Genomic DNA, 14,117 nt, shown 5'->3' with positions numbered 1-14,117 from the left:
CCCATTGCCATGGCAACAAGTTTTCCAGAAGATATGCTAGCCCATGAAGAATGCAAAAAAAACCAAGCTATTTCTTTGCATTTGAGTTTACTTTGCAGTATATGAGGAGGATTCTACGTTTTTTAACAGCCTTGGTTTGCTCAACAGGGCCTTGGTGAGTTTGAGCAATGTACAAAGAAATCCTGAGTCTGCGCGCGCGCGCGCGCGTGCACACACACACACACACACACACACACACACACACACACACACACACACACACACACACACACACACACACACACACACAGCTATTTTGGGATGAGGAAGAATCCCTACAGGAATCCTATCCTTCAGGGAAAGAAAAAAGCCAAACTAACATGAGGCCATATCCCTAAACTTTATAACACACTTTCTACTCCCCTGAACTAACTCATCTCCAGTCCTAGGGTGCCGTTCCCACCATGTGCAGCCAGTCCTCACAGAAGCTCCCAGAGGCTCCATGGCTGCATGTTTCCCGGTGCCCTGAGCAAGAACAAACACTGCAACCGGTGGAAATGCCTGCCCCACTCTGATTGAAAAGCACCCACTCGCACACACCCCCATAGCCTCAAGGCCTCCGGGAGAAGTGAGAAGAAGCCCTCTCAGCCCTCCTGGAGGGCAGGACAGTAGGCCGGCCCATCGCAAGTGGACTCCCACTCTCCCCGCACCGGCTGTGCCCGTTTCTCCCGAGGATCCAGGGCTCTGGGTCCCAGCCCAGCCGGCACCCTGAGCTGGCTCTTCCTCCATCCGTCGCCCAGAACCACCTCCAGCCCCTCGGCCCACACTCTGCGCAGGAGGCCAGCCTCCGTGAGCTTCCACATGCAGGCTCCCCTGCCTCCGGCCTCCAGCACGGCAGCCAGCAGGGGACAGAGCCGGTCACTTGTCCCTCAGCTCCCACCCCACCCCCTCCTGGCCACGGGGCTGCCAATGACCGTGCTCTTCCAGACCACTGTTCCTGCAGGCGAAGCACCCTTCGCAGCCCTGACAGCAACATTCCCGCCCCTGGCCCCTCAGAACCAGGGAGGCCGAGGCCGCCGCTCTACGCCTCAGCGCTCCCGCTCTCAGTAAACCCTCTGGGCACGCCACGCCTGAGGGACCCTGATAACCCCAATTGCTGACGGCTTCCTTGGCCTCAAAGTTGAATCGGCCTGACCCCGAGACTGTCCCATGTTCTGCTTCACCCTACCACAGAAGCACCTCAGAAACGGTCCAAACCCTACTCAGACACGCGGCCACAGAATCACCGCTTCAAGCAAGAACTCCCACACCTACACACAACTGCCATGGAAGCACCAGCCTCTCCCCTGAGAGGTCATCAGGAAACCCCCCTTTCTTTCTTAGTTTGCCTCTTTAACAAAGACTGAATTCCATAACACGACACTGTAAATTAACTATATTTCAATAAAATGAATTTTTAAAACTTTTTTTTATTTAAAAATAAAAACAAAGACTGAATTCCAACCCAGATAATTCTTTAAAGGACTACCAGAAGTCACTTATCTGAGTGACTGTGGGCAAGTTACTGAACCTCTGCGCCTCTGTTTTGTTTTCTTCGAACTGAGGATGATAATAGCTAACCTCGTGGCTTGGTTGCGTGAGTTACATGACATGAGCGCTCTACAAGTTATAGGACAAGGCCAAGTACATGGTAATCAGTTAATACATGGTAGCTGCTACCATGATTGTATACATGTAGACACCATATATCTACAACCAGAGTAGATTTTGCCCCAGGGACATTTGGCAATGTCTGGAAACATTTTTGTGGTTTATTTTTTAAAGGTTGCTTCTCTTTTTTTATTTTATTTTTTTAATATTTATTTATTTATTTGGCTGCGCCGGGTCTTAACTGCGCACATGGGATCTCCATTGCGGCATGCGGGATCTTTTTGTTGTTCTTGTTGTGGCATGCGGGCTCTTAGCCGACATGTGAGATCTGGTTCCCTGACCAGGGATCGAACCCCGGCCCCCTGCACTGGGAGCGTGGAGTCTTAGCCACTGGACCACCAGGGAAGTCCCTGGAAACATTTTGGTTGTAACAACTGGGGACGGGACAGATACTAGCATGTAGTGAGTAGAGCCCAGGGATGCTGCTAGACACCCTACAATGCATAGGGCAGCGTCACTGTAAAGAATGATCTGGCCCAAAGTGTCAATAGTGCTGAGGTGGAGAAACCCTGATCTAGAACAAAGAATAAGTTAAAAGAAGCTAAACATCCACGTGCTAATTTCACGCGCTTCACTTCCATTGCCATCTCTCAGTAACAGGACCATAAAACCACCACAGCATATGCAAAGGACAGGAGTTAAAACATTTTTAAATAATTTTAAAGAAAGCCTAAAGAAAAAACTAACTCAAAAGGCAAGCACATCAAACATCTCCAGGGGCAAAAAGCTGTTTATGTATAATCATCTGTTTTTCACAAGGCTGACCCTGAACTAAGGGAGAAACAAAGAGATCACTGTATTAAATATGTTCTTTTGAAGGCATCAGGGGCAAACATTATGCATTTAAGAAAGCCTGCTTTGAAAAAAACAAAAACAATTCTTAATTGCTGGCATTTATGGGATTTACTTCAATTAGTCAGTAAATTAACACAGGTGAAACACTTAATTACCCCCAGAAGGCTAAACAAAAATATTTTTCTGTAAACCGAGGGCAAAGTGTTACAAATGAATTAAGTCAAAGCAAACATTTACTACTAGCCTAATATTAATAGCCTCTCCTGGTCCTGAATTAAATTATGAGGATAGCTGAGTTTCTCCAGTCTGTAAAAATCACTTTTTCCTATAAGTCCATGTTCTAGCCAGCCTCTGAAGTAGAGATAATAGTGGTAAATAAAACAGGCCCAACAGCCAGCTGGCGCGTGCTCCAGAGGGGCTCTCTGGAGTGAAGAGAGATTGAGAGGGCCAGACGGAAAGGTCAAGAGCAGAGAGGGTTCAGAGCTGAAGTGCAGCAGGGACTTGAGGGTGAGGTCCTGGAGGAAGCAGCTGAGCATCCATTCACTCTGGGCTTCCTTCCCCCTTACAGGACAGACAGGGGAGGAGGGGGGAACAAGAGCCTTATGGAATCTCATTCCTGACCCAGACTTGCCAGCACTGCTGCTACCATTCTGACTTTGGAAACAATTAGCTACGTAGAACTGGAATTTCTAGACACCTCACAACTCTTCCAAGCAGGGCTTCTTAACCACTTTTGTGCTTTGGACCCCCCTTGGGCAGCCTGCATGGACCTCTTCTCAGAATAAATTTAAATGCGTAAAAGTAAACACTTAAAATACACAGGATTACTGTATAGCACAGGGAACTCTACTCAATGCTCTGTGGTGATCTAAATGGGAAGGAAATCCAAAAAAGAGGGGATATATGTATATGTATAGCTGATTCACTTTGCTGTACAGTAGAAACTAACACAATATTGTAAAGCAACTATACTCCAACAAAATTTTTTTAAAAAATATACACGACTATTGGGAATTCCCTGGCAGTCCAGTGGTTAGGACTCGGCACTCTCACTGACAGGGCCCAGGTTCGATCCCTGGTTGGGGAACTAAGATGCTGCAAGCCGAGCGGCGCGACCAAAAATAAAATTTTACACAGGATTGTAAACAAAATATATTGAACTACAGCTATCAAATATTTAAAAAACAAGTTTGTGGTGGAAATACATGTGTTTATTAACACAATGATAAGATCAGCCAGTGTCTACAGCAGGGGTCCCCAACCCCCGGGTTCCTATTAGGAACCAGGCCGCACAGCAGGTGAGTGGCCAGCAAGCAAGCGAAGCTTCATCTGCCGCTCCCCGTCACTTGCACTACTGCCTGAACCATCCCCTCCCACCCCCGGAAAACTGTCTTCCACAAAACCAGTCCCTGGTGCCAAAAAGGTTGGGGATCGCTGGTCTAAACCACTGTAAATTATCACTGAAATACCTGCAACAATTATAATATGATTTTAAAAATTCTATTTCTATAAGTGATCAAGTCACAGGAATTGCTAATGCTACTGTGGTTTGTTGCCTACAATGCATAATAGAAGGAAATGCTCAATATCAGTTAGGGGCCAGTAAAAAGAAAGCTGTTATTTTTTCCCCGCATCTAAATTCAAAGACCCCTGAGAGCCAGACCCAGGTTAAGAAGGCCCGCTTTACTCTGTGCAGGAGTGAGCACGCACAGCATTCACATCTGCTTTTCCACTTTTTTTCCCGCCTCCTACTAGTTAAGAGGAAAAACAAACTGTCTAAAGACTAAAATTGAAAATAATGCCTAAGAAGATATTTGCCAGTCCTACTTGGCATAAGAAAATGAATTATGCATGAAAATTGTTTTTTAAAGATAAAGAAATTTGACATGAGTGGCTGAGCAAAAACATATCTATTCTGACCCCCCAAACCTAACCAGAATAATTTTCTGCTTCAGAAAACTCTGGAAGGCAAGTGTGGTAGAAAGATCCTAAGGTGACCCCCCTTCCAAAAATTCTCACTTCCTGGTATCTGTGCTTTTTTATAATCCTCTCCCCTTGAGTGCAGGCAGAACATGTGACTTGCTTCGAATCAACAGAATACGGCAAGGTGATGGGATGTCGCTCATCTAAGGCGACTGGAGAAAGTGAATCTCCTGCTGGCCTTAAAGAAGCAAACAGTCATGTTGTGAACTGCCTATGGAGAGGACCATGTGGCAGGGAACTGCGGGGGGCCTCTAGGAGCTGAGGGCTCCAGTCCTAAAATCACAAGACACTGAATTCTACCAACAACCATGTGAGCTTAGAAGAGGTCCCCAGATGCAAAAAGGAGTGCCACCTGGCCAATGCCTTGATTTCAGCCTTGTGAAACCCTGAGCTGAAGACCCAGTTAAGCCATAGAAACAATTAGTAACAAATATGTGTTGTATTAAGCTGTAATTTACATTTCTGGAAATTCATTCCAGAGCAATAAATAACTAGTGCAGTAACCAAAAGATGGGGTGACCTACCATCCAAGTTTGCCTAGGACTGTCTTGGTTTGAAAACGGGAAGTCCCATGCCCTAAGAAACAACTCAGTTCTGAGCAACCCAGGTTGGTTGGTTGCTGCTATGGTCTGAATATGTATGTCCTCCCAAAATTCCTATGTTGAAATCCTAATGCTCAGTGTGACAGTATTAGAAAGTGGGGCCTTTGGGAAGCGCTTAGGCCATGAGGGTAGAGCCCTCATGAATGGGATTAGTGCCTTATAAAAGAGGCTCCAGAGAGATCCCTAGCCTTTCCCACCATGTGAGGACACAGTGAGAAGTCACGGGCTATGAACCGAGAAGGGAACCCTCACCAGAAGGCAACCACGCTGGCGCCTTAGTCTTGGACTTCCAGCCTCAAAAACTGTCAGAAATAATTGTCTGTTGTCTATGAGCCACCCAGTCTGTAGTATTTTGTTATAGCAGCCGGAATGGACTAAGACAGTTGCCCACTAATAGACGTGTACTGAAGAAAAGAATAATATAAATACAAAATACTAGACACTTTGCCTATAGGAAACAAACAGAAAGTTTGAAAAAACCTGGAAAGGAACCAAACCCTCTTTTAAAAGTTACCAATAATTAGCAAAACAACTCAAGGGAATTCCCTGGCTGTCCAGTGGTTAGGACTCCACGCTTCCACTGCCGGGGAAGAGGGGGGGGGTGTCAATCCCCAATTGGGAACTAAGATCTTGTAAGCCGTGTGGCACAGCCTTTAAAAAAAAAAAAACCTCAAGATTTCCTCAAAACCAATTTTGTACACCCTTAAAGTAGAGCATTCCCCAGTTATGTGTGGGAAACTAGGACAATGTTCAAATCCATCTTGTATTTCTAGTCTTCACTTTGTTTTTCAATCTCCCTATTGGTTTCCCCAGCTGATTTATTTTAAATCAGTACTCAAACATCATTACCTTAAAGACTGGCAACGGCTCAATGATATGAATCCATCATTCACTCTTGCCATTTAACCATAGGCCACAGGTATTAAACCCATGCATGTTCCCATCCCCTCTGACCACCCCCAGGTTCCCTCCTTAAAGATAAACCCTATGGAATCATATGATGTCTGAGACTTGCTTCAGGATAAAAGAGGGGGCAAGGAACAAGGTAGGAATGCAGATGGAATGGAATTGACCGAGTATTGATGGTTGTTGAGCAGGGGTGGCAAGTGCAGAGTTTAATGTATTAGTCTATCTGTTTGCTTGTTTCCATTTTTTAAAAAACTAGAAAAAAGCAAGCCTATGAAAGCCTAATCAATTAACTCAAAGGTCCTGTAACACTATCAAGAATATCAGTGTGCTTTCTCTATCTATGAAGGCATTTTGAATGTTTGTACATGTTTAGAACAGTTCCCTAGTCATGTGACATTCTATATATTAAAAAAAAACAAGTCACCTACTTTCCATAAGCATAAAGGTCTCTACAGCACCATAAAACAATGAGTCATTGGGACTTCCCTGGTGGCGCAGTGGTTAAGAATCTGCCTGCCAATGCAGGGAACACGGGTTCGAGCCCTGATCCGGGAAGATCCCACATGCCGTGGAGCAACTAAGCCCGTGTGCCACAACTACTGAGCCTACGCTCTAGAGCCTGAGAGCCACAACTACTGAAGCCCACGTGCTGCAACTACTGAAGCCCGTGTGCCTAGAGCCCGTGCTCCGCAACAAAGAGAGGCCACCGCCATGAGAAGCCCGCGCACCGCAACGAAGAGTAGCCCCCGCTCGCCGCAACTAGAGAAAGCCCGCACGCAGCAATGAAGACCCAACGCAGCCAAAAAAAAATAAAAATAAATAAGTTTATAAATAAATAATGAGTCATTGTAAGAGTAGGTAACGAAGATTTTTTAAAAAGAAACATAAATGAACTACAGCTACATGTGTCAACAAGGACGAACCTCAAAAACAAAACAATGAGAGGAAAAGCAAGTTGCGGAAGGTTACAGAGTACTATACTCCTCCTTCTGAGCTGAAAAGCCATACAAAACAATTTATCATTTTAGTGACACATGTGTATATATATACATGTATGTACACACTATATATATACACACACATATAGCTATAATAAAAGTACAAAAAAATTTCAAATCATGCACACCAAATTCAGGACAGTAGTAACCTCTGGGGTGAGCAGGAAGGGGAATGGGACCAGAGAGGGGGTCACAGGAAATTTTCACACTAACTGGGCTGTTTTACTTCTTATGCTGAGTAGTGGGTACACAGTTATTGTTGGGTAGTCCCTCTAGTTTTACACACCTGAAATTTTTTTTATAACAGTTAACAAGGTACTATTATGCAAATGTCCTCCTTTTAACCAGACAATGGTATGGCTCTGGAACTTCCTTTATCTGCTGGCATTCATTCTGTTTTACAAAAAAAAACACCCTTTATCTCAAACAGCACATATTCCAAGTTACCGTTTTAGCATGCTGGCCTCTATCTCCCTAAAGCATATGCTACAAAGGGATATGATATAAAGATGTAAAAACAGAAAACTGTTTCATTTGCATTTAAAAAAATAGTTCTGGCTAATAATCCAGCAACTGGAAAAAGTTCACAAGAATTTTGTCTTTTGCCAATAGTTGTTTTTAATGATTAAACAGTTGCTTCAAAGAATTACAAGAAAACCTTTAAATATGACTTCTTCCCAAAGGTGAGTCCGTGCGCAGGAATTTTTAAAATATCCTCTACTTCTGGTAGCTTTGTTTTACTTCTTTTCCTCAATCAAAGCCACTCAAACAATCAGACATTACTTACTGGCTTTTTTCCCATTCAATGATTTCCCCTGACAATACGAAATCAACAGTGATTTATAACTATTTCCCTTAAAGTCTAAGAGTTAACTGTCAAGTCAGCGAAAGACAAATAATGTATGTATGATCTCACTTTTATATGGAATCTAAAAACAAACAAACCAACAAAAAAATGGAACTCGTAGATACAGAGAACAGATTGGTAGTTGCCAGAGGTGGGGGTGAGTGAAATGGGTGAAGGTGGTCAAAAGGCACAAACTTCCAGTTATGGGACTTCCCTGGTGGTCCAGTGGGTAAGACTCCGCCCTCCCAATGCAGGGGGCCCGGGTTCGATCCCTGGTCGGAGAACTAGATCCCACATGCATGCCGCAAATAAGAAGTCCACATGCCACAGCTGAAGATGCCACATGCTGCAACAAAGGATCCTGCATGCTGCAATGAAGATCCCGCATGCCGAAACTAAGACTTGGCACAGCCAAAATAAATAAATATTTTTTTTAAAAAAACTTCCAGTTATAAAATAAGTAAGTCCTGGGGATGTCATGTACAGCATGGTGACTAAAATTGATAATACTGTATTATGCATTTGAAAGATGTTGAAAGTAAATCATAAAAGTTCTCATCACAAGAATGAAATTTTTGTAACTATGTTTGCTGGTAGATATCAGCTAGACTTACTGTGATGATCATTTCGCAACACAAACAAATAGTGAATCATTATGTTATATACCTGAAACTAATACATCATAAGTCAATTATATCTCAATAAAAAATATCTGAAAACAGTTAACCATATAAAAATGAAAACTAGGGCTTCCCTGGTGGCGCAGTGATTGAGAGTCTGCCTGCCGATGCAGGGGACACGGGTTCGAGCCCTGGTCTGGGAAGATCCCACATGCCGCGGAGCGACTAGGCCCGTGAGCCACAATTGCTGAGCCTGCGCGTCTGGAGCCTGTGCTCCGCAACAAGAGAGGCCGCGACAGTGAAGAGGCCCGCGCACCGCTATGAAGAGTGGCCCCCGCTTGCCGCAACTAGAGAAAGCCCTCGCACAGAAACGAAGACCCAACACAGCCATAAATAAATAAATAAATAAATAAAAATTTTTTTAAAAAAAAATGAAAACTAATTATAATGACTACTTGAAATATGCACAGCATTCTCAAAGACTAAGACACCATCCTGAAAGACAGATATTATAAAGGAGTCTATATAGTTTGCTAATTCACTACATCAAGCAGAAAACTTGCCAGTTTAAGGTAGATACTTTTGTTCTAGCTGTTATATTTTCTTACTCAAACCCTAAAAAATAAAAACATTTGCACTGCGGGACTTCCTTGGCAGTCCAGTGGTTAGGACTCAGCGCCTTCACTGCCAAGGGCCCGGGTTCGATCCCTGGTCAGGGAACTAAGATCCCACAAGCCCCGTGGCAAGCAAGCAAGAAATAAATAAATAAATAAAACATTTGCTTTGGAATGTAAGCTCTGTGAGGACAGGGATTTATGTTTGATTCACAGCTGTAACCTCAGCATCTAGAACAGTGCCTGATGCACAAAAGAAACTCAAATACCTCAAATACACATCCAACCCAAGTCTATGCATTCTAGTAAAATGCTGGCCTTTCAATACCAATGAAATACTTCACAACCTGGGAGACCAATCACTCTAACATTTGTAGCTCTTTGTCTTGAAGTATTAAACAAAAACTATTTACCTGTTTCTCAGACATCCATATTTACTTTTTCTAATTTAAGTGTTTTACTCTAACATTTTTCTACCTAAAACACGACTTCCCTGGTGGCACAGTAGCTGGGAATCCGCCTGCCAATGCAGGGGACACGGGTTTGAGCCCTGGTGCGGGAAGATCCCCGCGCGCAGCAACGAAGACCCAACACAGCCATACATACATACATACATACATAAATAAAATTTATTAAAAAATAATAAAATAAAATACATCAATACCTCTCTATAAAGAGACCAAAAGGCCTTTCAAAATAAGCTATTATGATGCACTAAAATATAATCCAAGACAGAAAATAGGCATATGGAAAGATCCTAAACATCATATGTCTCTAGGGAATTGCAAATTACATCAACGAGATACCACTACATACCTATGAGAATGGTGAAGATCTAGAACACTGACAACACCACATGTTGATGAGGATATAGAGCAAGAGGACCTCTCATTCATTCCTGGGGGGATTGCAAATGGTACAGCCACTCTGGAAGACAGTTTGGCAGTTTCTTACAAAACTAAACTCACTCCTACCATATGATCCAACAATCACACTTACTGGTATCTACCCAGAGGGGTTGAAAACTTAAATGCACACAGATGCTTACAGCAACTGTATCCATAACTGCCAAAACTTGAAAGCAACCAAAATGTCCTCCAAAATGTGAATGGATAAACTGTGGTACATCCAGACAATGGAATATTATTCAGCACTAACAAGAAATAAGCCATCAAGCTATGAAAAGACATGGAGGAATCTTAAGTGCATATTACTAAATGAAAGAAGCCAATCTGAAAAGATTACATACTGTGTGATTCCAACTATACGACATTTTGGAAAAAGGCAAAACTCTGGAAACAGTAAAAAAGATCAGTGGTTGCCAGGGTTTGGGAGTAAGAACAAGGGATGAATAAGTAGGGCACAGAGGATTTTTAGGGCAGTCAAACTACTCTGTATGATACTACAACGGTGGATACACGTCATTATACATTTGTCCAAAACCAAAGAATGTACATCACCAAGAATGAACCATAATGTAAACTATGGACTCTGGGTGATTACGATATACCAATGCAGGTTCATCAGTTGTAAAAGATGTAACCCTCTGATGGGGTGTTGATAATGGGGGAGGCTGGGCATGTGTGGGCCAGGGTGTATATGGGAACTCTGTGTACCTTCCCCTCAATTTTGCTGTGAACCTAAAACTGCTCTGAAAAGATAAAGTCTATTAAAAAATATGTATGTATTTCAACTGAAAACAAAATCCCTAAGATAACTCACTTCCATAACAAAGTAACAGGTATAGTGGTTTATTTTTATTCCAAGGAGGAGACAAAGTTAAGTATTTTTATAGAACATTTGCTTCAGGTAAGATTTTCAACCTTCCTGGAACATTATGGTAATCTTAACTGTATGCTTATTAAAAAGAAAAAAAAATCTGTTACCATAGAAACTACCAGGTCTAATTAGTGCCTCCATGACTTGGGCAGTTATACCTGTTGGGTCACTTAATTAAACTTACAGGTTCCTGTTTAACAGAGAAAGGCTAAAAACATCTACATCTGTTTAAAGAAAGGCTAAAACACTCATGGGGTAGTGCAAATCAGGATAAATGGAGTGCACGTGTGTGTACCCACACCCAGACACACCACACCACACACCACCAAAGTGGTCGGTAAAAATTAGGTGGCTGCCGGCTGCTGGCTTTGTTTTGACTCTCTTCTGATTACATTTCTCTGTCCAGGATGCATTTGATGTTCATGTTCACCTGTACGAAGAATATTGGGCTACTGCATTGTGTTAAGTTAATGGGGAAGGATATATTTTGTTTTGCTGGGCTGAATAAGGGAGCTTTAAAGCTCTGAGAGATTTACTACAAGCAATATTCTAGGGATGTCTCCTTTTGCCAGCATCTTTTGCAAACAGGTTTCGACTAGATATCAAGAATATAATCTCAGCCATACAATGGCACTGTGCCTTGAGTTCTTTTTAAATCTTAAACACCTCAAGGGAGCATGAGTTCTAACACCAGGAAAGCCCCCTTCCCAAGTCCTTAGGAGAAGTCAACCAACATAATTCATATTTAATATGCCCACCATCTCTTATCACACTCCATGTATTACTGACAACAAAATAAGCCTTAACAGGTGTCCAGCTGTCACTTACTTGCTCTGTGGCCTCAGTCACTTACTCCTCTTTCAGTTGAGAAACAGCAACAGCATTTAATAAATTTATTATGCTTGGGAGTATTCTGAGGGCCTCATGTAATAGCTATGGTTTGTGTTTTAAAATATTGACTTTTCCTCTACCTGGTCGAGCTTAACTGCTCAACAGCAGAGGCTGAACTGTCTCCATAGCAAGGACTTCTTAAGGGACAAACAGCCATGTTAAGGTCTGTGAATACTAATTATATTTTCAGAAATCTTGAATTCTGAAAAGTGAGAGATTACAGGGTGGCTAAAGTTATGCACACAAACAGACAGAGTGTATGCATGCCCCAGAAGTATAAAATGCAGTCTTAAGTGATTAAAAGAAAAAAAGTCTACACACACAATGATATTATAAGTGAACCATAAAACCCTCAATACTCCTTTGGAACTGGATTTTAAAATACCACTCCCCACTTGAAATATACAACTGATGTTAACTTTCATACTGACTCCAGCTTTTAAGAAAAGGTTCATTTCACATTTGGGGCCTGATATTAAGAATCACCAGGCTTCCCTGGTAGTTCAGTAGTTAAGAATCCGCCTGCCAATGCAGGGGACACGGGTTCGAGCCCTGGTCCGGGAAGATCTCACATGCCGCGGAGCAACTAAGCCCGCGCGCCACAACTACTGAGCCTGCGCCTTAGAGCCCGTGAGCCACAACTACTAAGCCCAGGCTCCACAACTACTGAAGCCCGAGTGCCTAGACCCCGTGCTCTGCAACAAAGAGTAGCCCCCGCTCGCCGCAACTAGAGAAAGCCCGCGTGCAGCAACGAAGACCCAACGCAGCCAAAAATAAATTTTCTTTTAATAGTCATTAATTCTAAAAAAAAAAAAAAAAAAAGGATCTTATCACCATGAAGTGCTAGTAACAGCAAAAGACAGACAAAGTGCCCACCAAGTAGTCCTTCTCCAGGCTCCAAGGAAAGCACAAAACAAAAACAGCATCTACTGCGCACCATCCGCCTCCTTCTTTTTCAGGTGTGGAGCAGCCAAAAGGATGTAGCTATGACACAATTACTTTGCAATTCTATTTCAAGTCCAAATAATGATAAGATGGGAAACTACAACTGTCCCCCACGGTGGACGTCTGGGGTCCACCTCTAGCCCTAAATAGGGAGCTTGGCTCTGCCTTGACAGACGTCCTCTCGCAGCCCTGTGTCCCTGTTCTGCAATTTGTCATTAGGCTTTCCAGTTTAACGCTAATATGCAGAAATATGTTAGTAGGCAAATATATATAGTAGATACATATATATTACAAGTAGTATATAAAGCGGACAACATTCAGTGGTGGGGCCCCGGCCCTACAGACACACACACACCCTTCAAGTTCCAATCCTGCAAGCGCCCACCCACCCAGGAGAGGGAAGGGCAGGAGCCTCGAGTAGAGGTTAAACCAGACACCAGCCAAAACAAACACCACTTCCAGAACAAGGCAAACTTTGGGTCTGGGCGGCTGCAGAGTCCCAGAAACGGCCGGGGAGGGGAGGGAGTGTCCGTCCGTCTCAGGGGAGGAAGATGAGGAGCGCACCCAGCACTGCTGAGCTGCGGAGGAGGCTGGTGTCCCCTGGGGGACAAGGGCGTCGCCGCCATTCCCGGCTGCGAAGCCCCTCTCCGCGACCTGGCCAAGGCCTCCGGGTGCCTGTCGGCAGCCCTGTCGCCCCACCCCGCCCCCTTGTCCCCGTAGAAATGGTCCCCACAGACCCACAGGGGCAGGGGCGCGGGGACCTACCTGGTGCAGCGTCTCGGCGGGCAGCTGCGACGCCCGGAACAGGTCGGCCACGGGGCCCGAGGCTGCGGTGGCCGCGCCGGGGGCGGCCCTGGCGGCCTCAGGGGGCCCGGACCCGGGGCCCCCGCCTGCGGCGCCGGCGCAGCGCGCGAAGAGCTCAGAGTAGCACTGCTGCTCGCCCTCACTCAGCAGCAGCGGCGGTCCAGAGCCGCAGGCCCCGCCTGCTGCCGCCTCCATGGAGCCTGAAAGGGGGCCCAGCGGAGCACCGTCCCCGGTTGAGGCGCCGCCGCCTTCACCACAGCCTCCGCCGCTTCAGCCTCGGCCTTGGCCGCCGCCGCCCCCACGCCCCGCAGCTGCCGCGCGGCCGCTTCCTCCCGGCGCGCGCCGGCCCCGCCCCCGGACTTGAATGTTGTGCCTCCGCCGCGCGGCACATGGAGACAGGCGCGGCGCGGCCCAATCACGGCCTGGGATCGCACCCCGGCCCCGCCCCGCCCCGCCCCGCCCCGCCCCGTGCGCGCCGGGCCAGGTAAGTAACTCCGCGCGCCGCCCGCCTTACGGATGGCCACCTGCTCAGTCCGCGCTGCGGAGTCTAGAGGGTAGGAGCCAGCGCTGTTCCGCGTCCACCCTGCGCGAGAGGGGCATCTTTGGCCCTTCTCCCTGGCCGGGAAGGGGAACATCTAGAC

The 14,117-nt window shown here is 45.3% G+C and overlaps 1 protein-coding gene across 11 annotated transcripts in view; it reads right to left on the bottom strand.

Annotated features, from left to right (window-relative positions):
• REPS2 (RALBP1 associated Eps domain containing 2) overlaps positions 1-13,817 on the bottom strand; it is a 226,399-nt gene extending 212,582 nt beyond the window's left edge. For all 11 annotated transcript variants that reach the window (XM_082375642.1, XM_082375650.1, XM_082375646.1 and 8 more), the window contains exon 1: positions 13,438-13,817. In XM_082375642.1, coding sequence (XP_082231768.1) covers positions 13,438-13,671 — 234 coding nt within the window. In that variant the 5' untranslated portion in view covers positions 13,672-13,817. The remainder of the gene's footprint in view (positions 1-13,437) is intronic.
• Positions 13,818-14,117: the final 300 nt, after the last annotated feature.

Source organism: Balaenoptera borealis (assembly GCF_965194805.1).
Source record: "Balaenoptera borealis genome assembly, chromosome: X".
NCBI classification, from domain to species: Eukaryota; Metazoa; Chordata; class Mammalia; order Artiodactyla; family Balaenopteridae; genus Balaenoptera; species Balaenoptera borealis.
Note: the sequence above shows the minus strand (reverse complement) of the source record. Positions and strands in the feature narration are given on the sequence as shown.